This window comes from Falco rusticolus, chromosome 1 (assembly GCF_015220075.1).
Source record: "Falco rusticolus isolate bFalRus1 chromosome 1, bFalRus1.pri, whole genome shotgun sequence".
Lineage (NCBI taxonomy): Eukaryota > Metazoa > Chordata > Aves > Falconiformes > Falconidae > Falco > Falco rusticolus.
In genome coordinates, this window is record NC_051187.1 from 40887242 (window position 1) to 40912955 (window position 25714).

Consider the following 25714-nt stretch of genomic DNA (forward strand, 5'->3'; position numbering starts at 1 on the left):
GGCGCTCATGTCCAGCTCTCCACCTGCCAAAGCCTGAGCTCCCTCTCAAAAACCTTGTCCTTCATGAATTGAGGAGAGACGGGGGAGAAACGTCACACAAAAAGGTGGGGAGGGGATCCAGCATAACCCAGAAAGAGTTGAAAATTATTTAGAGAGCACTTGGCTCTTTTCTCCTACCTCTTCATCATTAGTACTGGAAGCAACACAGCTGTCTAATGGCAACTTCAGGCACCCATGGGCCAGTGAAGCGACATTTTCCACACTTAAATAACACTGAGCTGATTTAATTACTGCACTTAATAGTAACAAAAGATGTCTCAATTTAATCTTCAAACGGCCCTCCAAGATCAAAACACAGCTGGCTGGATAACAAGATGGCCTAGGCCAGCAAACAAGTAGGTCCAATTCGTTCAAGAGCTGCATCCACTCCTCGGTATGAAAGGCCAAGGAACACTCGTGTGTCAAATGAATCAAAGAAAGCAGCACTCCCGTCGCCCCTCTCCCTTCCCACCCGACTTTCATTATATAGAAAAAAAATTAAAAGGCAGCTGATTCACGGGTAAAGAAATGCAACATGATAAAAGAACAAATGATGATGTTTGGGAGAGAAAGAAAAGAAGTAAGAACCAAGATTTAACAGGTTTTGCTTTTATAATCCTTCAAGATGATTAGGAATGAATGAATCAGATTAAAATCACATGGGGACAAAGGAAGGTCTCTAACTCTTTTGTTTTTCTTTCCATACTGGATAGAAAGAGACAGCTCATTAAGGAAAGCCCTCAAGACACAGCTACAGTGAGGAACAACCAAGCCTTTTTTTTTTTTCCTTTCTCTTTTTTTTTTTTTTAAAGTGTCTTTTAGCTGTGTTTGGGCAAGAAAAAGTTGGGAAAAATTAACCCATTTACTTTTAACGTTCTCTTAATTGTCCATACTGGGTTGTGAATGTTACTTTTTGCAAACTATTCTGAGAAACATCCCCCTCCCAGGCAGCTTTCAACACATACTCCCACTGACACCATGGCTGGGTCTCTCTAGGCATCTTCAAGGAATTTTTAAGTCTTTTGCACGTTCCACTACAGCTAAACATGAAGAAGTTTTAGACAATCTTTCAGCCACTGCAACATTTCCACACAGGATGTAGCTTTCCAACCCTCTCAACTACTGATAGTAACACAAGGGGCACACAGCCCCCATTTTTAATCTAAGTTCTAGTAGCATTAATTACAAACGAGTTCACTAGCAATCAGTTTGTTGTGCTTGGTGGGTTCACTTTGGGTTGGCAATGCTCTGTAGGACATTGTGGCTGAAAGCTTAGAAGGTTTTTTCTTGTAATTATTCCTAAATGTTTTCATTTGATGGAGAACTAAGATTAGGTAACCTACATGTTCCAATTTTCCTGGAGTCCTGGATCATGGTTTTTTGGGATCATGGTTTCTTTGGGTTTTGTCTGCCATTATGTACAGTGTTTACTCCATAAATAATAGCTCTTAATGTCTTGTCGGCCACCACACCATGAATTTGGAAGACTGAAGACAAAGGTGAATTTGCTACAACTCTGGTGACTCTCCTCTCCCTGGACTGCGGCGTAACAGAGGAAGATGATGTCCATGTTTACAGTGGTCAGTCAGATGGTCCAGTGGATGGCTCAAATACCCTGGCAGGCGTGAGACATCTAACCAGAGAACCACAAGGTCACTTAAGTGGGAGGGACTGAGAGGTCCCCTGGCTCAACCTGCTGCTCAAACAGGGCTAACTTCTACATGCTGGTTTCAGAGGGCCTTGGTTAGCTGAATCTGCATGCCAATTTCAGACTAATTCCCTCACTGTTCGTTTAAGTACCTTCTTCTCCCAGTAACTTTGACCCTGGATAGACCTGAACTTTTAAAAACACATTATTCTGCAGTAAACTGGTGAAGAAGTACTCACTGCTTCAATTTACAATACAACCTCTGTACCGACCTGTGTTCAAGCTCACAGACTGAACCTTCGTACCTCAAACTAGCTGGGTTCAGACATCTGAATGGTGACTAGGAACAACGTTTCCCATCTCTCTGCCCAGTTGGTTTCATTTAAGCAGGCTTAAACCTTGGCTTAAAACCACGTACCCAAGCATGTCAGTTCTAGATCAGTAATGTGAGACCTTGAGGAGGTACCTGCTGCCGAAGCTCGAGCAAGCGCATGTTTCCAGTTTGCATGTTTATTTAAGTAAGTGACAAAGATGGGGGGACCAAAAGCAATTCCCTTAACTAGAACTCACAAGTGCAACCAACTAGAAAATCTCCCGCCTGCTTGTGAGGAGGGAGTCAGACTTTCTCAAAGACTGAAAGAGGCTCTGCTCAATGCCTGGCAGCACGTACAAAGCACTAAGTGTGAAATCCTGACCCCGCTGCAGTCAGCGGCAAAATTCCCATAGATTTCCTCAGGGCCAGGATGTTCAAACCTGTTCGGACAATTCATAAACCACCATTTCAAGGACACACCTTTGCACAAGATTCCCAAGGGCCTTTTGAGTTTTGACTTAAAGGCCTGGATTATTTTCACAATTCCAGTTATGGGTTCTTTGTTCACAGGGAGTTAAGCAATACAAAGAACACAGCAAGAGAACAATGGAGGTATTACCATGCATGATTTGTCTTTAAAAAAATTCTCTTTCTTTTATGAAGTTATAGGTCCAATTTCAGTCTCTATTATCACTCTGCCATGTGAGAAAGTGGTTCTTATTTTTAATAAAGGAAGGGAGCTTCACATTTCAGCAAGAGCTAAAATGCTTCCTGCAATACAGGAGGTGAAAAGCTCTTTTGCTAACAGCTACCACAGGCCATATTCAGGGAGGGAAAGGGAAATAATCCGTCCACACTGAGTAAATAAATCTTGTCTATGACATACCTAACTGTGAGCAGCAGCCCAAAGACGCCTTGTCCGATGAGATCATTTCTGCCCCCTCCATTTCAAGGCAAATTAAGAGCTTGCTCTGCCAAGCCCACATTAATGTTCACTTATCACCATAATCGGGGTCCAAGCAAGCATGCATCCTTCTGCAGTCTATGGTGCACCACTGGACTAATACGAATCTTTCCACCATGTTAACAAATCTGGAGAAAGCGCCATATACATAGCTTCAGAATCTTTCAGAAGATTTCAAAGTAATGTTCTCTCTCAAATCTACTTTTCCCTTAAAGAGGTGTCTGTGGTATATTTAAGGATGTCTGCACCTAAAAATTAACTGTATTCTATTTTATGTGAAGAATGACAAGTTTAATCCAATGCACAAGACAAAAGTAAGTGCCCCCAACTCACATTGGCTTGCGCAGTTTACCTTTGAGAAACTAATATTAGAGGCCCACCACTCCCATTTCATGCTACTATAGACATTTTAAAATAGCCGTGCTAGTTGTGTTTGGTCATCTGAAGTTTCAGGTTTATTCTGGTTTGAAATGTGCTACAGAAATTCCTTTTACCCCAAAGATGACCAATAGCCCTATTATTTCACAGACTTTCGCATTAGACCCTGTTTACACTAGTGCTGGAGCTGTAATAGCAAAATCTGTCTTTTAAACGTGGTTCTCACTGGTAAGAAGTAAACACAGTTTTGTAAAATTATTTTTAATATTTTGCATTCTCTGTTCTGGCAAAGGAAATTAAGTTGTAACCCGAGTACCAAAAATCTGGCTTAAACATAGACCATGTGGCAAGCAAAACAAAGATTTGATGCAATATACACTAAGTAGCTGATTCGCTTTTGTCTGGTGCAAATGCAGCGGGCGTTTGATGCAGCTCTGCAACAGAGGCGGGGGCAGAGCAGTGAAGCCCCTTACCTGCTGGCGGGGCCCACTTGCTCAACATCAGCACACAGCAAAGCAAGAGAAAGCCGTCCACACACCACAGCTCTCAAATATTTTTACCTTTTTTTAAAAAGGCTGAAAAAATTACAGAGGTTTGTGGAGTGAAGTATCATCTCCTCTGGTCCAAGTATCAACAGGCTCCTTGCAGCCACGTGCAATCTCTTCTTTCACTCCTCAACCTCGGCAAGTGTAACAACAAAACTGAAGGAAACAGAGCTCTTCGCAAAACACCTAACCTGCACTGCAGCTGCACGGTCATCCAAACAGGACCGTGTACAGTGCCAATATTCTCATCTTCCACTTGAATACCTCAGGCACAGGCAGGTAAGGTGTCTTACACAGCAAGGCCATGCTGGAGAGAAGCATGCAGCACAGCTCACCTGCCCTGGATGCCCCAGCCCTGGGGCATGCTACTTGGGCCCCTTACAGAGCTGCAGGTGTGTTAAGATGGACAACACATTATTCATCGCATGTGTTACTCATTGTTACTTATTCTATACTCTGAATCTCATTACAAGGAAAAAAGTAACCCTAAGAAGCTAGGAGCCATGTATGGGAGATATTCCTACTGGAACAGTAAGTGACCAGAAAATCAGCAAGGTGCCTACTGACAAATTTCAAGCCAGATCCAAAGCGGGAAATGAAGAAACCAAAGTAGCAGAAGCAACTACCGTATCTTCCAACTCTCTCGCATATAATTCCCAGCAAAGGGATTTAGCTGTGATGAGCAGGGCTGCAAGACACAGAAGCGAGATACACTGTGTTTTTATGATTCTTTTCAGGTAGCTGAGTACGAAGTCCCTGCCCTTCTCTCTCCTCAGGCCATTCATCTTTCGCAGGTGATGGAAAGCCACTCTCCCAGCGGGTGGTCCTGCTCTCACAGACCTTAACGCTTAATTGCCACAGATCAATTCCAACCTCGATGCTCAGGCTGCTGCTACCCAGTCCCCCTTTCCACCGATCGCAGCCCAGGATCCTCTCATGTCACTAAATCAATCTTCGGACACACCACCCAGGAAAAACAGAGAGGCAGTAGCAGACGCTGCTCGCTGCGGCCAGTGCAATGAGTTGACCTTATGCAAGAAGACCAGCCTAAAAACCCATCAACTCTGTGTCTGTGTGTGCGCGCACTTGTGCACACATGCCTCCTATTTTATTTTTTTGTTCAACTGGAATTAATCAGGAACGATAAACACTGTTTGTCTCCTGAAAGCAGCACTGGGGGGATGAAATATGCTTCTTAAGCTTATCAGCTTCAGCGCCACTGAAGAGAAAGCTGGCTTCTAAGCCCAGGGATAATGGGCTGTCCTTTCAGGAAGGTATCAGAGGTCTCAGGAGAGGGAGACAGCACAATGGTGTGACCTTCAGCTAATAAAGCCCACCCTAGAGTCCGGAGAAGCTTGGGGAATATTGACAAAAGTTCATATTTACAACAGCCTGGACTCTTTCCAGATACCAGTTTAGAGAGCTGCAGCCTCTGTACTACACTCACACAGGCTTTTATTCTGCCTCCTCCTTTCTTTCTTTGTTCCCATGCTGGCAAAAAAAATTAGTCAGAAAATGGCAATTCTTCAGTAACAAGGCCCCACCAGCATCTTTTATAATGAAGAGAGTTATTTAAAATTTCAATTCCAACCTCAGCACTATCTTCTACTTGAAGGAGATTCAAGGCCTCTTGCAAGGATTCTCAGTGCGTCATCACGCTCATCAGGAAGAAAGCATATGTGTTTTTGTGGAAAATCTGCTGATGTATTTATAATTCTTTAAACAAAAAGGCAGCCAACATATTGTAAAATGAGAAGGTTGGGTTTTTTTTGTTGGGGTTTTTTTTTGGTTTGGTTTGTTGTTTTTTTTTTTTTTTGTTTAAATAGGCCCTGGCAATCAATGCAGCCCTAGTCAGAAATACAAAACCAAAGCTTATTCAGGCAGAAACTGACCCCCCCACCCCGTCTGCATTGTGGTTAGCAAAATGATGTTTAGCCCATAACTAGAGTGCACAGACATGACTGGAATACAAATAATAAATAATGTTTTAAAATTGTTTCACTGTTCATACAGTGAAAAAGCCAATTTCAAAACATAAAAATTGTTTGAAGCAAAAGTTTCATTTTTCCACCTCCTAAAGCTGTTCCAGAACAAATATATAAAAATCAAGGTTCAGAGGAAATCTGTTTTCAAGGGTAATTTCACTGAAATCAATATTAAATCTCAAAACATTTAATGGAAATAACATCTTCAGTGACAGAACTGTTTTGACCGCACTTTTCAATCCAGCCATGCCCGTCTGCCATTTTTATTTATCTGCCTCATAATTCATCTTTGCCATCCTGAAACTAATCTTGCTGGGGTTCAACAGGGATCCAAAAGCTGGAATAGGTTAGAACTTCTCACAGTAATATCTTCCAAGATGTGCCTCTTGGCACTCTCATTTACCATGCTGGTATTTGCCTGGCAGGACGGAGGCTGAGCAGACCTCTACACAGACCACACGTTTCTTGCTCCTGCAGCTTCTCCTTTCCAGTGAAGAACGTGTTTCCCCCAACTGCTGCAGCTACACCAGCTACAGAGGCTCACAAGCAGTTTTCCAGTTTCCTAGAGTTTTGGTCCAAGCATGCATTTGACCTGTTCTCCTTAGCCCATCCAGCCATACTCACTGTCAAGAGTTCAGGTGATTGATTGCAGCCTGTCTGAATTCAAAGTAGGCAAATTAGATATTAATGTTGTGTTTAATGTGCTCACACAAACAAGGTCATTGGTTGCATCAAGACTAATAGCAGATGACACACGCTGGGACTACACGGCCCAGGGGACTGGTAACAGGATGAAAACTCTTCAGTTCATGGCCACTATTTCAAAACCAAGCCTGATCCTGCAGACATCCCAAACCTGTAACACCTGCTCAGCAATCCGCCTGAGAACCATTCACAGCACAAACCCGCGGCAGGTGCATTCAGTCCTCCATAATCTTGGGACAGAGGCACTGCAATCGCCTCAACTGCAGCCAGATTTTGATCACTGTCAAGATTAATTACCCTCCATCCTTGCTGCCGAACGTTGCTCCAAATTACATTCATCCTCCCTCCACAGGTGAGCTAATAAAATCAATAAGCAGTACTGAATTTAGGACATGGTGTAAAATACCAGAAAGAAATATAGAGAGTCCCAGGAAGTCAATAGTGCCATCAGAAAGATGAAACCATGTTCATCTTGGAAAAGCATCAACTAATTCATCTGTGGGGAAGTAATACAGAATCATGACACTCCGCAAAGAGAACACTGGAGAAGTAAAAGGTATCGGGCTCCTCTGGCAGGAGCCTGTAGCTGCTGGGAAAGCTGGAGCCCAGTAGGGCGCCACCCCCATTGCCAGCTGAGGGCATGGGGATGGACAGAAAATGGCCGAAGCAAAGTAAACCACAATTTTCTACAGATAAGAGAAGGCGCTACAAATGATAACATGTAATACTCTGAATTGGTTTCCGAGGCCACCTCTCTGCGCACTGTTTCAAAGATGTGAGGTTATGTCTTCCTGGCTACCACCAAGGCCCTAGCTAAGCGATTTTCATTGCCTAACCATTAAAACAGAATTGTTTTATTTATAGTAACGGTGAATTCCTATCAAGGAGCTCCAGCAACAACTGTGTCTGGTTGTAATTCTGTACCTGTTTTCCATGGCAGAACACCCTGGCTCTCAGGAAACCATGGGGTATTAACTGTATCCCAGAGAAACAGGCAGATCCAGGATGCATCTTCAGCAGCAGCGGATGGGCAACTGCTCCAAACTGCTGCCCTCCTCACTTCCAAACCCCAAACACTCACAATTTTGCTTTCAGGGTATCATTTATGCTGAGTATTGGAGATAAAAGGCTGAAAAAGCAAGCTCCATGCTGAGAAGGTGTGAACAATCCCACCTGTGGCTGTCCTGGGCACACTCTCCCGCACCCTGCCCTTGAGCACTAAAATGAGAAACCTAAATGACCTGCTCATGTTGTTGCATTACATGGCGCAAGACTTTTGTCTTCCTTGAGCCAAGAGGTAAAAAAAAAAATATGCAGGGCTTCAAATTGCAAAGAATTAAGACTTAATATCAGCCAAGACGATGACTGGATCTCAGAGGCCTGTTTCCCTCTGAATTTCTCCTTGCTGCTGTGACGTGCTCACACTGAAAATTTTCGCTTGAGCAACTGCCTGACTAAAATACAGCACACCCTTACCATAAAGCCCTTTGTTAAAACATCTTTGCCATAAAGCTGCAAAACCTTGGCTCCCAAGTACATTAAATCCTTATAAACCTGCCTTCATTTTAACCGCGCAGTATTTCAAGACACAAAGCGCTTCTTCCGAGAGATAGCACTTTAATGAGGAAAGGGGTAAAATATATAAACCAAGCCTCATTATAGCATAATTTCTAGGAGACAAGCATGCTGTTATAAAAAGCATCCATGGCAATTGCATTTCACATAGCTTAAAGATTTAGTACTTTTAAAGAGCCACTGCTACTTCCAGCCATTGGCAGTGTTTTGTTTTGAACATAGCAGAGAGCAACCAGAATTATGTGTCTGGTGCCAGCCATATATTTTTTATTCCGTAAATTGTTGCAAATGGTGGATTCAACTCCACTGCATGCTCACAAAATGTAATGTGGACTGGACAGTAAGGGACTGACTACAGGTTACTGTGTGTACTTTTACCTTTAAACCTCTGCATTCTAAAAGGTTGTTGCTTTAAATATGATGACGTAGCACAGACATGGTAAATTAACCACACCAGATCCAATTCATACTGGACTGAAAGCACTTGTAATGATACAGCTTGTTCACATGTTAACGAAGTCAAAGAAACCCATCAAAAAAACACACTGCAAGAAAAATTTAGGGTTCTGACAGACAAATCAAAGTGATGGATATAACACCGTTTAATACCACCTGTCAGATAAACCAGGGTAACTGGCACATCAAAGGGACTGCAATTGGTTTCCAAAAAGGAGAAGGCTATTTTTTAAAACCCCCGAAATTCAGTTGCTTTCTACAAAATGCCAACTGGAACACACCCACCCCACCCCACCCCCAGCCAACCAGTAAAATGTTGTTGGAAAAAACTGTTCTCTCTAAGAACAAACTATCTATCAAAGAAGCATCCTGAATTACATTGGTCTAGAAGGCTTTTAAACTTAATCTAATAAAAAAAGCCATTATTGATTACAGTTCTTCCACATTAGTCTTCCAGTTGTAACTTCTGAAATGAAAGCTTAGCAATGATTAGGTATTTACCACAACCAGCAAAAAATAATAGTGAAAAAAGATGAGTTAAAGGTCACCAGAGAGACAACGTGGGGTGTTTTGGTGGGTTTTTTTTTTCAGAGGAGGGAAACAATACAAACAAAAGAAACCCCAAGCCCCCCAAATAACCCACCCCAAACCCAACAACAGCAAGAGGGATGCACTCCACAGCAGCTTTGACTTCAAGCACATGTAACACTGACTGATGGATACTGAAAGCATAGACACCAGTGGAAAATTAAACCCAACCAAGCACCAAAACTGGGACAGACTTTTTTGTTTGTTTGTTTCTCGGTACTACTTTAGAAAATTACACAAGGAAGGTCAGAATTTCAGCAAATGACCATTCTAGCTACCGTCACAGATCTGGGGTCAACAACAGGGTAAAAAGCTGACATATAACTGATGCCTATGACCTGGTTAGGATAAGCATTTCCTCTTATCTCTTTCTTGTAGCTGATAATGAATGCAATTCTGGACTGAAGGGTACTTGTTCTCCCTGATTACCAGAAGGTTCAACACCCACTACGTGGCTACACCGATGGAGTAGCACTTCTGATTGCAGTTTTCAGAGAGGACATCTGAAGAGAACATAATACACCAACCCTTTTTCTAAATACAAAATCAATAACCTTGCCTTTGGGTCCTGTTTCTGAGATACTTTTAAGATTTTCATTTCTATTGATGTGACTCTTCTTCCCATGTTTATAATAGAAGGATAACAGTTTCCTCCTTCACCATCATCACTCCCTTGTAAGTCACATGAGACTTTTCCAGCTCTTACCTACTTTACCACAGGAGAAGACAGCAGGCTGGACAAGGCTGAGTCAGCATGTCAGCACACAAACTGTAACAGGATGTCTGGCACTAAGGTAACCCAGCCCAGCACGTGCCTTCCCTTAACTCCACTTTTACTTTAGTATTTTTCTGCTTGGCTGTGCAAGTAAACCTCAAGGAAGAAGACAGCTGCAAGCAAGTGCACATGCTACTTTTGTTTTACAAGCTTCCCTTAATAACAGAGGGTTTGGGCTGCTAGACACAAGAAACCTTATCACAAACGTGTAATGAGTCCTTGAGCTAACAGGTTAGCTGACATGGAACTGTTAACAGTGAATTGGCTTGGAGACAGTGGTGGGGGAAGGGGGAACAAAATGGGGGGGTGGGGGTGGGGGAAGGGGAAACAGAGAGAGTGAGACAGACAGAGACAGCAACCAATTCAGCTGCAAGAAATCAAGCTATATCAGTCCCAAGTGCCCATGTTGGAGAGACTTGATCTCATACCTTGCTTGTTATCAAGGCACTCCTGATACGAGTCAGCTCCAGTTCCGTTGCGGTCTACAGACAAAACAAAAAGTTTCATTCATATCAAACATAAATATTAGAAACTTCTCAAATGGCAGCCTTGCTGGAGCAACATGCTATGTGCAAATAGCGCTAGTTCTTTAGGAGGCCAAGGTGGTTCACCGACATAAACTGTGACTCGTTACGAACAAGCTGCAATAACCCAACACCAACCCACTGCAAGAAAGGTGGTTTTGCCCTGGGCAGTAGGTGCCATGCTCTTCCCCCAGCCCTGCCCATCTGCCTCCACAGAGGGGATTACAGCTGCAGCTGCTCCAAGCTCCTTAAGCACATGGAAGGTGAAATACTTGGAGTTACCTACACCATTACGCTATCCGCTGTAGGCCCTATGAAACCACTGCTTCAAACCAGCAGATCCCAAACTATGCTCTGGAACAGACTTCTCTGTGGCTGTGGTGCTGCGCTCCCTTTTGGTTTCTGGCTGCTACACTGTATTAAAGACAACTGAAAATACAAGAAGATACTTTCCAAAGAGCACTCCTCCATGGAAGCAATGTTACTGTAGTTACCACAAGGGTTAATTGATCCAGGAGGAGTTGGTTTGTGCCATGAAAGCAGGGGAGAAGCTGAGACTCCTGTATGGGTCTGTGCTCCACCGAAAGAAGAAACCAGCCAGCTCCCAAACACAGGTGTGGTCACACAAGTGACATTTCACAGCCAGCAGGGATATCACGTAACAAACCCCTTCATCTGCATTAGAGGTTCAGCTAGATCTCATCGGCTGTGTGTAGAAAGGGTTTAAACTGTACGTTAGCAGAATCAGGTTACAACATGACTTGGCCCTTGACAACAAACCAAAGAATGTTCCAGCATGGCTTCTCTTCCTGCTTTACAATTCAATTTAACCACAAAGAAAAGTCTGGATGGTCCTTGAGAAAAAATATTAAATATATCTGTGTTTCAGCCGCTTACATGCGCCTTACATGCTAAGTGCAAGGAATAAAGCAGCTGAGCCCATGAGACAGGTGTCTGCACACACTCAGGGTCCCCCAAAAGCAAATGTTTTGTACATCACATGTAAGAACGCACATGGTGCTAAAAACCGACCCTGTCGTGTAACTACCAACCCATTCAATCAGGTCACCCATGGCACGTACTCCTACCGTGCCATCTCCAGTGGCACTGGAGACAGCTCCTCTGCTATAACAGTTTATCTGTGTGGTGATCACAACTAATAAAAAAGCCACCACTGGGGGACTGGGAGTTAGCACCCTGCTAGGCTGCTGGATGGACAAGCTATCCAGTAATGCTGTCTCAGTCTCACCACCAAGAGAACCAGCACAACAGCAACATGTTACATTTCTTTCTGAAGATGGCCTCTTCAGGGCCAAAAGATCAGAAATATTGTTCACAACAGAAAAAAGATGCTGCCAAGTACCCTGCCACCCAGGCACCTGCAAACAACTTCATTTCTGCACCTCCAAAAAGTGCCTGGCCCCCGAATATGATGGCTTACTGGCATTTCTCATGTGGCAAACAAATTCCTGCACAACCTGCCCTTCCGTCTTTGCTCAACCAAGAGCTGGCGATGGCTCCTTGAACGTACAAAGAGATCCAGATCACTTAAAAGGCTTCATGTTCCGCAATAGTATTTAATGAACAAAGAAGTAAAAATTAAAGTTGCCTCACTGTTTGTGTTGTGTAAATCCCAGATAATAGATCTTCTCCCTAATCCTAATGAGGCCTTCCTATTAAAATCTTTATTAGCTTTCAGCTCTGCAGATTGCCCAAAGGCTCATCAGTTTCCCTATCTCTCAGTACCAAGATCTGCTTTAACTTTTACAAATAGCTCTAAGATATTTCTCAGCTTATCAGCATTGCCAAGCAGCCTGTCTTATCATTACTATTGCAGATAAAATAAATGAGCTCACGATGATATGAATAATGGCATTTTCTGTAGGCTGGTTTCCCATTACGTTTTCAACAGATTGTAGATTTAAACTTCCACACAAAAGAAAAAAAAAAAAAACACACCAACGACTACAGCAGAGGGGGAAGAGTGGCTTTTTTTTCTCCTTCCCATTTACCTTCACTGTCTTAGAGCGCAGGCTCCATTTTTAAGCTCGCCTGATGCGAGCTAGTAATTAATTTTGAAAGGGAGCAGAAACACCTCAGCTCCGCTTCCTCTTAAGACCAAAAGCACAGTTACTTCTGGGATGTTTTATCAGCTGCATTTGTTGGAGAGAAGCAAGGGCTAAACTCCGCGCTGCCTAATGAAGCCATCTTCATTAGTTTGCTCCTTTCCCTAGCAGACTCGGAATACCAGTCAGATTGGGAATTGAAATCATGAAAAGCAACAGAACTGCATTTGAATTAAAAGACTAGGCTACAAAGGTCTCCAACGTCTGCTCCGGGCTGATTAGCACGAGGCGCGTGTGGCACCGTTGCGGCACAGAGCGAATTTTACAGCACACGTTCGCGGATAAAGGCAAAGCGTTCGCAGGAGACAAGGAAGCTGAAAGACTAACACGTCTCTCCCTTTTCGTGACAGCAAGCAGGGAGGTCATGTTCTGGCAACCATTTTCTGCCTGGTCCCTGCAGCAATCACTACAGGGTTAAATGCTTTTCCGCTCCCCAAATTCCTAGCCCTGTCACTGTATCAAGGTTATCTATTATTGGCAGTGACAGGTGAAAATTAATCTCCTAATTATTTCTTGCTGCGTAATCTGCACTGAAGAAGTAATGTAAAAGGATTACAGTACACCCTCTATGGAAGGCTTTGCTAGAAAGCCAATCATCCAGGGAGATAGAAGGTATGTGGTAAAGAGATATTTATGACGGATTTCTAACCATTTTGAAGGCCGACTGTACTACAACTTCATAACCTACAGCTTTGGAGTAAGGATCTACTCGCAGGCATCTTAATCGCCTGAACGCTTTTTATTGTTGATTATTCCACGGAAAAAAACCCCAAGATTTACAGCCTTCATGTCCCTGATTCTCCTTTGGTATAACCGTTACTGCAGAAACCACATCCACGTACAGATGTTTTTTACCCCCCGCAGAAACACCACAGCAAACAACGGATCCAGCTTGCTTCAACTCAGTATTAAAAATGAAGCTACCTTCCACAGCAATTTAACTGTAATGGTCTTTCCACAAGAACATAAGCTAGGCTGAGTACTTTCAAAATAAAAAATATTTGAAAAAAAAATCTCATTTTGTTAGCAACCTAGAAATATCTTTGGTAACAACACAGCCACCCTGAAAAGCTGTCTTCACGTAAACTCCAACTCTTCTCCTACCACCCAACAGAAAGTAAGGTTTATTTTTATACTATTAAAGAATGCACATTTTATTTATCTTTAACCCTTTCAATGCAGCCATATAAGGTATAAGTGGCTATTTTGGAGAACCTATTTTTCTATATCCATGCCAACAGCACCATCCTAGTTTAAGTTTACAAGAAGCAACAATCACAGGTTGCCATTCTTAGTGTTTAAAATGACATTAGCTACCTTGAGAGATGCTCTCAGGCTAAACTGCGCCTGTGGGATGGTTAATGCAGGGGTCATGACCTGTAAAACTCCGGCAGGGTAATGGGGCAGGGCAGCAAGGAAGATTACCACCACAGCATCACCACCTGTGATCAAGTCCTTCCAGCAGCATCAGACACAGAGATTTTCAGTTTCCTTGACGGCAATCCTTTCTACAGGGTGCAGAAATGTCACCGATTCCTTTGTGCAAACTCTCTGTGCTTAAGTCCAGCACCATTTTCCCACCTTTTCAGAAAGCCAAGCCCTGCCACAAACACTGAAAGCAACACACTGGTCAGCAGTGAGCAGCCACCACTCCGGTTTGCATGTCCAACGACCAGGATCTCGCAACCGAGTCAGTGTTAGGGGGATCAGAACAGATAACTGACACTAAACCAAGACACAAAATAAAACCATCAAGAGGACACTAAAATTGGGACTGTCCTGCGGAAGCCAGCCGCGCCTCACCAGCTGCAGCGTGCGCCGGCAGCCACGGGGTGGCACACAGAATACTGCAAAACGTGTCCATGAACCGCTGGAATCGGGGCCTCGACTTCAAAACAGCCATCGCACCTTTAACTTCCTAAAAATAGTGATAGCTGTGCAAACCTGCCTCGATCACCAGAGCCACCGTCAGGGGTCACTGCGCCGCCTCGGCTGCTGGAATCCCTGCAACGGCGATTTCCAGAGAAACCCCGCAAAGCTGGAACACATTTGTAACTCAAGGGACAAAAGCTGGACAAGCCATTTGAAAAATTGCTAGAATCACCAGCACTCAGATTTTAAACGAGAGGCTCAAATATTAGGCAAATTCCCCAGCAGTGACAGAGGTGTTAAGATTGTTCACCTTTTCCCTCTGTTGGTTTTAACACCTCTGAGCCCGTGCGCAGGCGGCGCAGCCGGCCAGCTCAGCGTTGGGATCCGTTGGGATCCCGGAGGCTAACCACCCGCTCTGGCCTCTGAGCACGAAAAATGCTGAAGGGCAAGTGTGTGGAAACAAATTATTTTCTTGCTTAAGGCAACTGCTACTAAAAAAGTAAGGCTGTATTCAAGTCACTTTTATAAGTGCTTTCTTCATCTGAAAGTCAGCTCCTAGGCGATCCTTAGGATGTTACAGGAACTCTTGAAAACGCGTACCCAGCTACCAAGTTTTACTGAATCCACATCACATATACACGTTTAGGTATATTTCACTTTCACCAGCAGGAGGATAAAGTCATTTGTGTTTACACTATTAAGGCTAGAGATTTTCTTTTCCTTCGGACCTATTTTCAATAGATAAACAGAAATAATGTAATGAAACCTGGAACAGAATGTAAGCCCTTAATAGTTTACCCTTGGTGTTAAGTAAGTAAGGGAATTATTCACTAGCATCTCTCATTTTGTGGACATTTTAATCTTATGGTTACCTAATCTCTTACATAGTAGTTAGGAGAACAAGAGGTGTATAAAGGCAAAGCACCCACCTACTACCGTATCAGTACTACTTTTAACAAGCTTTCAGTAATACATTTTGCTCATGGAAATCTGAAGAACAAATTCCTATCCATAGGCATTTTCCCCAAATGCTCCATCACCAACCTCATTATGCGATACAGAAATTCTCCCAAGGGATATTATGTAATGGCAATCCCTCCTTCCTCTCCCTAAGGAGTATATTTCTCATTACATCTCCTAGTAATTGATCAGTCTAGGAAATCACTTCTGGTAAAACCGTATGTTTCTTTACCTAGTTCAGAATTTCCATCTTTATTCAGGAGGATAAAAGACTGCAAGAAACCCTAAAATTTCCATTTCTGATGCAGAATGCCAATCTTCTCTCAAACTTGCTGTTAAGCAAGAAGCAACACATTCTTGTACCTGCCTGATTTCAGATCTTGTAAATTCATAAAGTCATTAAAATCAACCAGCTTACATTTCCTATTCTGATGATACAAATAGTTTTACTTGACTGAATCTTCTGTGATGGGCTTTTAAAAGGCTGCTTCATATTCAAATGTATCCAGACACCACAATTCCTAGCTATTATGGGTCAGTCAACACAAGGATGCTGGGAGTCAAAGGGAAAAAAAAAATTAAGGCAGAAAACGACATACACATCTGTGCTTTCCAAAAGTACCATACAGCACAGGCTGGCTCACTGAAGAATGCGTCCATTCTCATTGCCACTCTTGTTCATGTATCGCCATTAAACATCTTAAACAGTTTTCAGTTTAAAAAGCAACAACAGCAAACACTAGTATTTGCACCCCTTACTGAAAGTTAACACTTCAAATCACAACATTCTTGCAAAATCAGACCAAAATAAATATTAGCTACTGCTAAATATCTGCAGTTTATCACTGGAATTCAAAGCATACTCCAATCCCCTTTTTAACTTAAAAATACCAGAGCTACTTGTGACGCTGCTATTCAATTTAGCCAGCACAGGCCACAAAGTCCAACAGATGACTGCATGTCCCGATACAGTAACACTAGGATATATTTTGCTCCTTCGTTTATGAGAACAGACTGCCCCTCTCTGATAAACAAGGCTTAAGGTTTCACTCAGAATAACCCACCTTCCAAATAAAATACAATTAAAAAAAAAAAAAATCAGCTCTGCACTAGCAAAATCTCAGTATCCAACTAAATACAATACTGCCCTTCCTTGTTTTATAGCATTAATCTCCTCTGGAACAGAAAACCAGGCAGCCCAAGCCAGTGCCTTTTGGCTTTGGTACAGGGCAGTTTTAGGGAACTGTTGTCAGCAAAGAAGAAAATTCTTGAAGAGAGCATTAGAAGTCTGCCACTTGTAGGAAGTTAATGCTGTGTGTATAAATCAAGCAGCTCGCCCTTCTAAGTCTGTATGTGGGGAAAATCGGATTTATACATAAACATAAACCTCTGAAGTAAATTCTGATCAGGGATGACCAGAGATTTAACTCTCTAGAAAGAAGAACGGGAAGACTGTTTTCCTATAATACCTTAGCAGCCTTTTCCAACTGAGCGAGGATTTCTTTCAAGAATTGGTAACGAAGTAAATAATTCCAGTTTCCGCAGCACAGGGGAGAGTGGTTAAGGACGATCTCCAAGACCCAAAGCAATCATTCAGAACAGTAACTTACATAACAAGAAATTATCTTTGTTACAAAATTAGGTTAAAAGGACCTCAGATACTGTAATGTTACAAAAAATCAGGACATGCCTTGAGAAGATTAGCTAGCAAGCAGCCTCCTGAGATAAATGCGCAACTTCGAGAAGATTTTACAAGCCTAAAAAACAATTTAAATTCCAGAGAGATGTACACAAGCCTCTGCCATTTAAAAAGGTCTCTTTCCTTTCTCTCTGCCCTCGCCTGATTCCAGACTCTTTTTGCAAAACCATCTTTGGTTAACCAGTGACCTGGAAATCTTACTTCAGCCCCCACTCCCCTTTTCAAATTTGTCACTTTAAACACACAAGGTTTAATTTCTTAATTGGATTAAATTTTTCTTTCAAGCTAAAGCAGAGGGCCACGGCAGCAGACGCGGGGACGAGAACAACGCCCGAGCAGCCGCCCCGCGTTTCAGCAGCACAATCTGCTGGGCTGGGGGAGCCGGACGGGTATTTCTCAGGCCAAAAGGCGCAGGGAGGAAAAAACCCCACGCAGACCATTATGAGACTTCTTGTTCTTCGTGAGTAGGGGGCTCTGGCCTGCACCGAAGGTGTTAACCGTCGGCTACAGAGTTTGTTACCGTTTTTAATAGCCAGCGATCCCAGCCAAGCCCCGTCCTCCCCCGACAGCCCGCTACAGCACCCGTCTGCCCGGGGGGCACCGCGGGAGCCGGCTCCGAGCGCCGCCGCAGGGACCACCGGCCCCGGAGCCGCCACGGCCACCCCGGGGGAGCGGGCGGGCGGGGGGGGCACAGCGGGTCCGCCCGGCGCAGCCACCCGACCCCAACCTGCCGCCCGAGGAAGGCAACGATCCGGTATTTATTACACACACGCACCCCCCCCCCCCCCCTTCCCAGAAGAGAGGCGGAGGGGTGGGAAGAGGGATGCGGTCGCACTGGAGGAATGTGCGAAATGGGGTGAAAAAAAGCAGCTTGGGAGCACATCGCATTCTGGCAGCTCCTCGCTTTTTAAAAAAGATGTTATTTTATTTAAACACAGCCGGTCTCCCTCCAGAAAAAAAAACAAACACCCTTGTCCGTAAATCCGTTCGGAGAGCTCCCGGTGCCTGCCGCCGCACCGCATCCCGGCCCGCCCGGCACAGGGCGCGGGGCCGCCCCCCAGAACGGGCTGGGGGGGCCGGCAGCCAGCGAACGGCGCGGTCAGAAAAAATCAAACCGCCTCGTCGGCTGTGCCGAAAAAAGACACAAGGAAGACAAAAAAAAAAAAAAAAAAAAAAAAAAAAAGACACAAAAAACCCGCACGCACACAACCCATCGCACCAGGCGGAAAGCACAGCGATTTCCTTCGCCCGACCGCAAAGCCGCCAACTCCCGGCTGGCCCCCGCCGCCGGTGCGAGAGACACTGCCCCCGGCGAGCGCGGCCCGCGGGTCCCGGCCCGAGGGCGCCCACCGCCCGCCCCGCCGTACTTACCCCGCGGCGCGCAGACCATGGCGAGCCCCGCCGGCGGGCCGGGCCCCCGCGGGATAATCCACACGGCGCGGCCGGGCGGTCCCCGCGGGCGCTGCGCTGTGCGGAGCCGCTCGGGGCCCTCCGCAGCGGCACAACGCGGCGCCCGGCCCGGAGGTGCCCCGGGGGTCCCGCCGGCCCCCGCCGCCTCCTCCCGCCGCAGTCCTCCGCCGCTCGCTCCTCTTCTCCGCTCCCTCCGGGCTGCAGGCAGCGCGGCTGTTTTTTTTTTTTTTTCTCCTCTCCCTCTTTTTCTTGTGCCCCCCCGGCCTGTTTTTTTTTCTTCTCCCCCCCCGGCCGAACCCGGGGCTCAAAGTTTGCGGGCCCCCCGCCTCGCCCCGGCGGGCTGCGCCCCCGCCGCCCGCTCAGCCCCGGAGCCGCCGCGCTGCCGGCGCTACGGGTCCATCACCGCGGGGCCGCGGCGGGGCCAGGAACACGCAGCGGGGCCGGGAGCCCACGGACGCGCCGCAAAAAGGCGATAAAAATCACACACAAAAAGCCAAAACCCAGGAAAAAGCAGCGGCTCCGGCCGGCGTCCGACGAGGGAGAGACGGGGAACGGTCAGCGCCGCAAGCAGCCCCAGCCCGGCCCCATCCAGGGGCTTCCCCCGGCGGCGGCTTTCCTTCGCGCTCTCCTGTCGCGGTTCACGCCTCGGCAGCCATTATTCCCAAACACGGACGGGAGGGACCGCGCCGAACCCGCTCCGCGCCGCCGGTGCCGCTCCTCAGGCGCTCCGCGGCGCGACTGCCCCGCGCGGCCCCGCCGAGCACCGCCCGCCCCGCGCCCGCCCGCCGCCAGGCCAGACCAATCCAGCCGCGAGACGCCGATCCCCGCGCGCCCCGCCGCGCCTCGCGCGCGCCCCGCCGCGCCCGCCCCGCCCCGCCGGCGGGCGCGCGCGGGCAGGCGGTCCCCGGGCGGCGGCGGCGCGCGCGGGGTGCGCGCGCGGCGGTGCGGCGCGAACGCGGCCCAGACCCACGCGCACGGGGCGCGCTTGTGCACGGCCCCTGCGCGCGCGGCGGCGGCGTGCGGCCTGTGTGTGTGCAGGTGCGCGGTCTGTGCAACGCGTGCGCACCGTCTGTGCAGCAGGTGTGCACGGTCTGTGCGGGGTGTGCGTGCACGGTCTGCAGGGGGTGTGCACACCGGGCAGGGTGTGTGTGCGCACGGTCTGTGCAGCGTGTGTGCGTGTGCACGGTGTGTGCACGGTGTGTGCAGTGTGTGCGTGCTCTGTGCAGGGTGCGTGCACGGTCTGTGTAGGGTGTGTGTGCATGGTGTGTGCACGGTCTGTGCAGGGTGTGTGCATGGTCTGCAGTGTGTGTGTGTACGTGCTCTGTGCAGGGTGTGTGCACGGTCTGTGCAGGGTGTGCGTGTGTGCACAGCCTACAGCTTTGTGCAGTCTGAGCTGTGTCTGCGAACGGTCAGCGTGCGCGTGGAGCCTGTGTGTGCAGTCTGGGTGTACGCACACATGGTCTATACTGATGTGTGGCCTGGGTGTGTGCATCATGTGCACACACAGTTTGCACAGCTTGCATGTCGGTGTACGTGGAGGGTGTGTGCACACGCACAGCCACTCTCTGGGCACTCACAGTGGCGGTGTATGCACAGGGTGTGTGCGGTCTCTGCATGCACAGCCTGTGTGCACAGGGGGTGTGCATGCACATGGCCCAAGAGCACGTGGAGTGTGTGTTAATGCTGTCTGAACACACAGGCATGTGTGTGCGTGTGCACGCATGGTGTGCACATGTGCGCGTGCGTGCATGCTTCCCTCCCCACTCCAATCTTTTGATGGGCTGAGGTTGGACGCCTCTCCCTCTATTTTTCATGTTAGTTGCAGCCGTCTGTGTCCCTGAGATGCATTCAGACCCCCAGGGAATTTGGATCCGGGTGGAGGGAGAAGAGGAAAGCAAAGGAAATGTTTAATCGTGATTAACTTTGACATTGCAAAACAGTTGTTAGTAGGTATATTTAAAATATAATTACTATTGCAGTGATTCATAGGTGCTTTAATAAATGGTTAATCAATGGCCACAGGGGCCGACGATCCATGCTGCCTGACACGCCTGGTTAGTGCCTGCTGCAGTAACCGTGATTCACAGGGACAGGGTGAGTCCCTGCCCCCTCCCCACAGCCCTCCCGCGCAGCCCCCTGGCCGGCAGTCCCCCGCCCGCCCTGGCATGGCTGCTCTGCAGTGGTCAGGGTGTCCCCCCGGCGTGGCGGCCGCCCCTCGGGCAGGGGAGCGGAGCACCCGCAGCAGGGTTTCCAGCTGGCCCTGAGAAATTACCTGCAAATCTTCAGGGAGAAAGGCCGTAAACATCTGTATACTATTAAACCCATTAGATGTGTTCATTATTTTATATTGATTAGTATATCACTACACAAAGTTAATATATTATGATTATTAGTATATTGTTAAATCATTAAATACGACAGCAGACGCAATAAATAATTTCCAAGGGATCTCCGCTGACATTTAGAAATTGATGGGTATGTTTTTCCTTTTGCATCCCGGCTGACTGCAGGACTGCAGCGACACGCTGGCTGTTCTGACTGATCTCCTTCCCCTGCCTCCCTCTGCAAGTAAAGGCAGCTGGAGGAGCCTGCTCCACCATGCCCAAGTTTGCATTTTAAAAGATGAAGCTGAATTAATACAAGCCCCAAAGAAACCTGTTGGACGAGGATATTCAAACCGCTTGCATGAAACGGGGAGCCACGCAAAGGATTCACACCGGAGGCCTTATCCTGGTGTTGCTCCGGGAGGAGAACACCCTCTTGCAACACCAATGAGATTTTCCTGTGCAAATGCGTGGATGGAGCTGCGGCTCTGCCAGCAGCACAGCCACCTGTGTCCGGCAGGTACCCAGCCCAGCCAGCCCTCCGGACTACGCAGCACAGGAGCAAAGGCATCCCCGAACCCTCCACCCAGGCTCAGGTCACCAGGGTTTGTGGATTTATGGCACAGATCCTCATGAAACAGCAGATGTTGGAGAGCGCGCACATCTGTATCTTTACAGCAGGGGAGCTGGATGCCAATCAGGGTTAATTCGGGATAAATTTACAAGAGCGCACAGCATGACCCAAGGTACCTCTTTATTGGCCTACTACAGGCCTGCTAAATACATCGACCGACTACTACACATTAAAGCCACATGAGCTTATATGTTCAAAATGAATTTTACAGGAAGACACAGGGATAGAAAAAGGAGGAGAGTCTGTGTCACAAATGACATCCAGATGTGAAAACACTGTAAATACAAACATCAAAAGGCTCACCCCTCCACATTTTGCAAAGACAACATTGGAGAAAGGACTTGCTGCATTTAAACAAATATTCTCGGCAAGGAAGCCAAGGAGCCTGCTGTCCCCAGTGCACAGCAAACCCCCACAGATCCCAGTGGGAATTAGCCATTCGTCAAGGCAAATATGCAGCAAATATTATGCCATCCTCTGGACGGTCCAACCTTGGATCAGAAGCAATGAAATAGGATGGAAGGGGAGGTGTTTTCCTAGGAAGACCAGAAGTTTAAATCTAATAACTCAACTCTGAAAACTGCACTCCAGAAAGCATGTGATTATTTAGATAAAGTCTCCAGAGCTATGTCGTACTTCTTACTAGAGTCGATATCATTCAGTGACGGCTCCTAAGCCTTGCCAGCTGCATAAAATAACTAAATAAATAGTTGCCTTTTAAAGCCTTGGCATTTGCCGCAATGATATGACTGGAATCCTAGAAAATCTGGGATACCTGGTAAGCCACTCCGTAACTCTGTTTTAAGAAGATGTGGCAAATGAAAGGCTGTTCCCCTGGAAGAGCTCAGAAGAGCTCAAAACCTCCACTCGCACGGCCCTACAGAGGAGGATGAACCAGCACCAAGTCACCGCGAGTGACAGACTAGTGTTCACAGAGCCAAGGACCCATCCCATCCATCACCTGTCATGCTGTCCCTTTCCCTTCTTACCTGCCTCTCACTGCAGGCAGACACAGCAGGGGCCAAAGCTGGCTTGAAGCAGGACAGAAGAAACCTGAAGTAGGGTCAGCAGCAGTGGAAACCATCCACCAACCTTCCCGAAAGGCGGGGGATTGACGGGCAATGGTGGCGCACGCAGGGTGCAATCTCAGATGTGTGTGTAGCAGTCTCGGTTTGGCCCTCGAATGTGCAAACCGAGACGGCAGCACTGGGCATTACTTGCTTGAACTCTCCCTCTCGGAGCAGCATGGCCAGGTATTGCACTGGTGCAATGTCAAAGCAAACTTAGAATAGGGTGTATTCTGGTTTTCACATCTTTCCCAGATGCTATCTGACCCCCACACCTTACAGTGCTCGCAGACCACCCAAGGGACTCCGTACCGAGCTTGCGCTAATCTCTTGGCGGTGCTCGGATGCCAGGGCGTCGGGCAGTGCTCGCAGGGAGGGGAGATGAGATGGGATGAGACAGGCTGTGGCTATTGTTTTCACTCAAGTCTGACTCAAGGCTGCAGGATCACAGCCACCTGCTCTACCACCGATATCTGTCCCAAGTGGAGAGCCCTCCCTTGAGACAGGACTCCATCAGACTGGACTGGTGCTTGGACAGAGTGTGGAGGACTCTCCTTGCACCCCGAGCCAGACAAGGCTTCTTATTTTGGAGCTAAAACCTTCCAGCAGTTTGAGACTGGCAGTGCTGACAATAGAAGGAGAAAGCACTTAACCATAGCGTTGCATAAAGATGTCATGAGGAAATCAGGATTTTACAGCAGAGAGAGTAGAAAAACACTCAGGAAGAGCTTGGATAAACTCAGGGCGAGATTCAATAAGAGACGCCAGCCGCCTCCTGCACTGCGTGCCCCCACCTGGGCTTCTGCTGGGAGGCAGCCGGAGAGTTTTATTGAATCTTTTATTGAATCTGTCTCTAGGCTGGTAGCCGCGCTAGGTACCCTCACCAGCGCCTAAAAATAGAAAGGAAGTGGCACAGGAATTTGCAGTGAAACTTAAAATATGCTCTGATTTGCTTTAGGAGAACGCGTGCGCCCGGAGAGGGAGCGCGGTGGGCCAGCACAGTGCACCAGGCTGCTGCCGAGAGCCCGGCGGGCCTGGCTGTGGGCTGTGGGCTGTGGGATGCGCAGGAGCTCAGCTGCAGCTCCCCATACCTGCGCCCGCTGGCACGGCTCCGCTCCTAGGCCTAGCACCGCCGCAAAACTACTTAGCCATTGGGGTATCACATTCCCTGCAAAATCTATAGCTGCTCAAGAGCTTAATTTTGACATACAATTTTCACTTGCTGAACAGAAAAGGGAGGGGAAGGCTGAAAGTGTCTAAACAAAAGAATGTTTTTTTCCACTGCACTTTCAAATGTTCATAAACCGAGCAGAATACAGTTAGAGACGGCCCTTCGCCTCGGGGCATCCAAGGCTATGGCTCCAATTAAAGAGAACAAGGATACAGGAGGTGGTACCTCCAGTCTGATTGCTCTCGCCTGGGGCAGCTAAGCCTCATGAATAAACACTGTTGACTCCAACTCTCAACAAAACAATTACACATTTGTTTTTAGAATATATTTTCTTAGCCTTTCCACTTGCAATTTTTGCTACTATAAACTAGCCGGGACAAGAATAAATACCTTTGTGATTCTCTAAACATCCTTGTAATTGCAGTACTTCACTCATGAATGTGTATTTCAACAGAAGAACAGATCCCAAGTGATATGAAGAAATGTTTCTTTGAAGTAACCTTTCAGAATTAGATGCAAAATATTTACAGCTAATTATTATTACAAGAACTTCTGTACACACTGCCAGCTTCAGGAGTGAAAGCCTTACCCACAAATCCAGTTATCTTTGAAGAAAGCAAACACAAGGAGATGGGCGAGACTCACATTTAGGGCTCCTGCCAGGTGTGGTCACCAGCGTGGTGCAGCCCCTGGGGTCCCCCATCTCCGCACAGACCTGCCAGCCCTCCCGGACCCCCCTCCTGGCAAACCCCACTGCAACCACCTTGCAAATGGGACCCCAAAAGGGATGAGAGGGTGCTTCTGTGTGTCAAAAGTGCCTGCCCAACTATCTCCTGGATGCAAATGAAAGGAGTGGCAGGATTTCTGTTGTTGGGGTAAGTCTAAACAGAATGGCAGTGGAGGAATCCAAGTGCAAGCGGGTGCATAATTCCCTCCCACCCCAAGCACCCAGCTGTTACAGCAGCCAGGACTAAACCTGGAGCTTTTATGAAGACAGAAGATAGCCCCAGCTGGCTCTTACAGGCTCAGGTTTCTCGTAAAGATGGGTGCAGAAGTAAAGCAGAACTCTGGTTTCCTTCTGAGGACAGCGGTGGAAGGAGAATAATGATTTACTCAGCTTTCTAAGGACTTTTCCCCAGAAAACCGACCTACTGCTGCAAACCTGAACAATCAACCACCAACCACCATTTCAAAGTACTGAGCCTTAAACCACAGTTCCTCTGTTTAGTACAAAAGATTTTGGCTAATAAATACACTTTTTTTTCCCCTTAGAAATGCTTCCTAACTGGAATATTATCCTCCTTCTCGCTTTCAGTGTAAGGATGAAGAAAGTATGGAATGGGAAAGTAAACAGAGAGCCTGCTACCCTGTACGGGCGACACTCAGGCTGCGGATTTGGGAGCGACTGAGCAATACGTTAAAACAATACTCGTTCCACATTCGAACTCAGAAGACAAGCAATGTTGCCTGCTCCTATATGTTATTTATATATCGCGTTAAGCAACAACGTGCAAATGAGTTGGAGTACAAAATATCAGACATGGCAAGATGTTACAGTGCAGCACTACACAGCGCAACACAGATAAGTGACTCTCCGTATGGGGCCCTGTATCCTAGGAGTGTTTATACTTGATTGTATAATTGGGACCACAGCCAGCTCATCCTAAAATATACAGCATGAGTATAGCTAGGCATTGCATCTGTAACATATACAACTTTAGATGTCAAAGCATCTTTGTTTGAAGTCAACAGCAATAAAAACTGCGTTTGTACGAGAGCTTAGCATGTGGGAATACATATTGCAGGATGTTAACACATGGCCCTCCTCAGTTTGCTGCTGCCAAAAGTATGCCTTTCAAAATTGGGAAGAGCATGCCAATAATCTGTAGGATATTTTAAAACTTGGAGAGATCTACAGCAGTCACCCAGTATTGGAGAAAACTCTTTTGGGGCAAA

The 25714-nt window shown here is 46.8% G+C and overlaps 1 protein-coding gene across 17 annotated transcripts in view; it reads right to left on the reverse strand.

The window, feature by feature from the left end:
* Nucleotides 1-25714, reverse strand: part of FBRSL1 (fibrosin like 1) — a 548072-nt gene that overhangs the window by 91045 nt on the left and 431313 nt on the right. For 13 of the 17 annotated variants that reach the window (XM_037376317.1, XM_037376275.1, XM_037376290.1 and 10 more), the window contains one exon: nucleotides 10400-10453. The exons of the other annotated variants lie outside the window; for them this stretch is intronic. In XM_037376317.1, the coding sequence (XP_037232214.1) occupies nucleotides 10400-10453 (54 nt within the window). The remainder of the gene's footprint in view (nucleotides 1-10399; nucleotides 10454-25714) is intronic. 17 annotated transcript variants of the gene reach the window in all.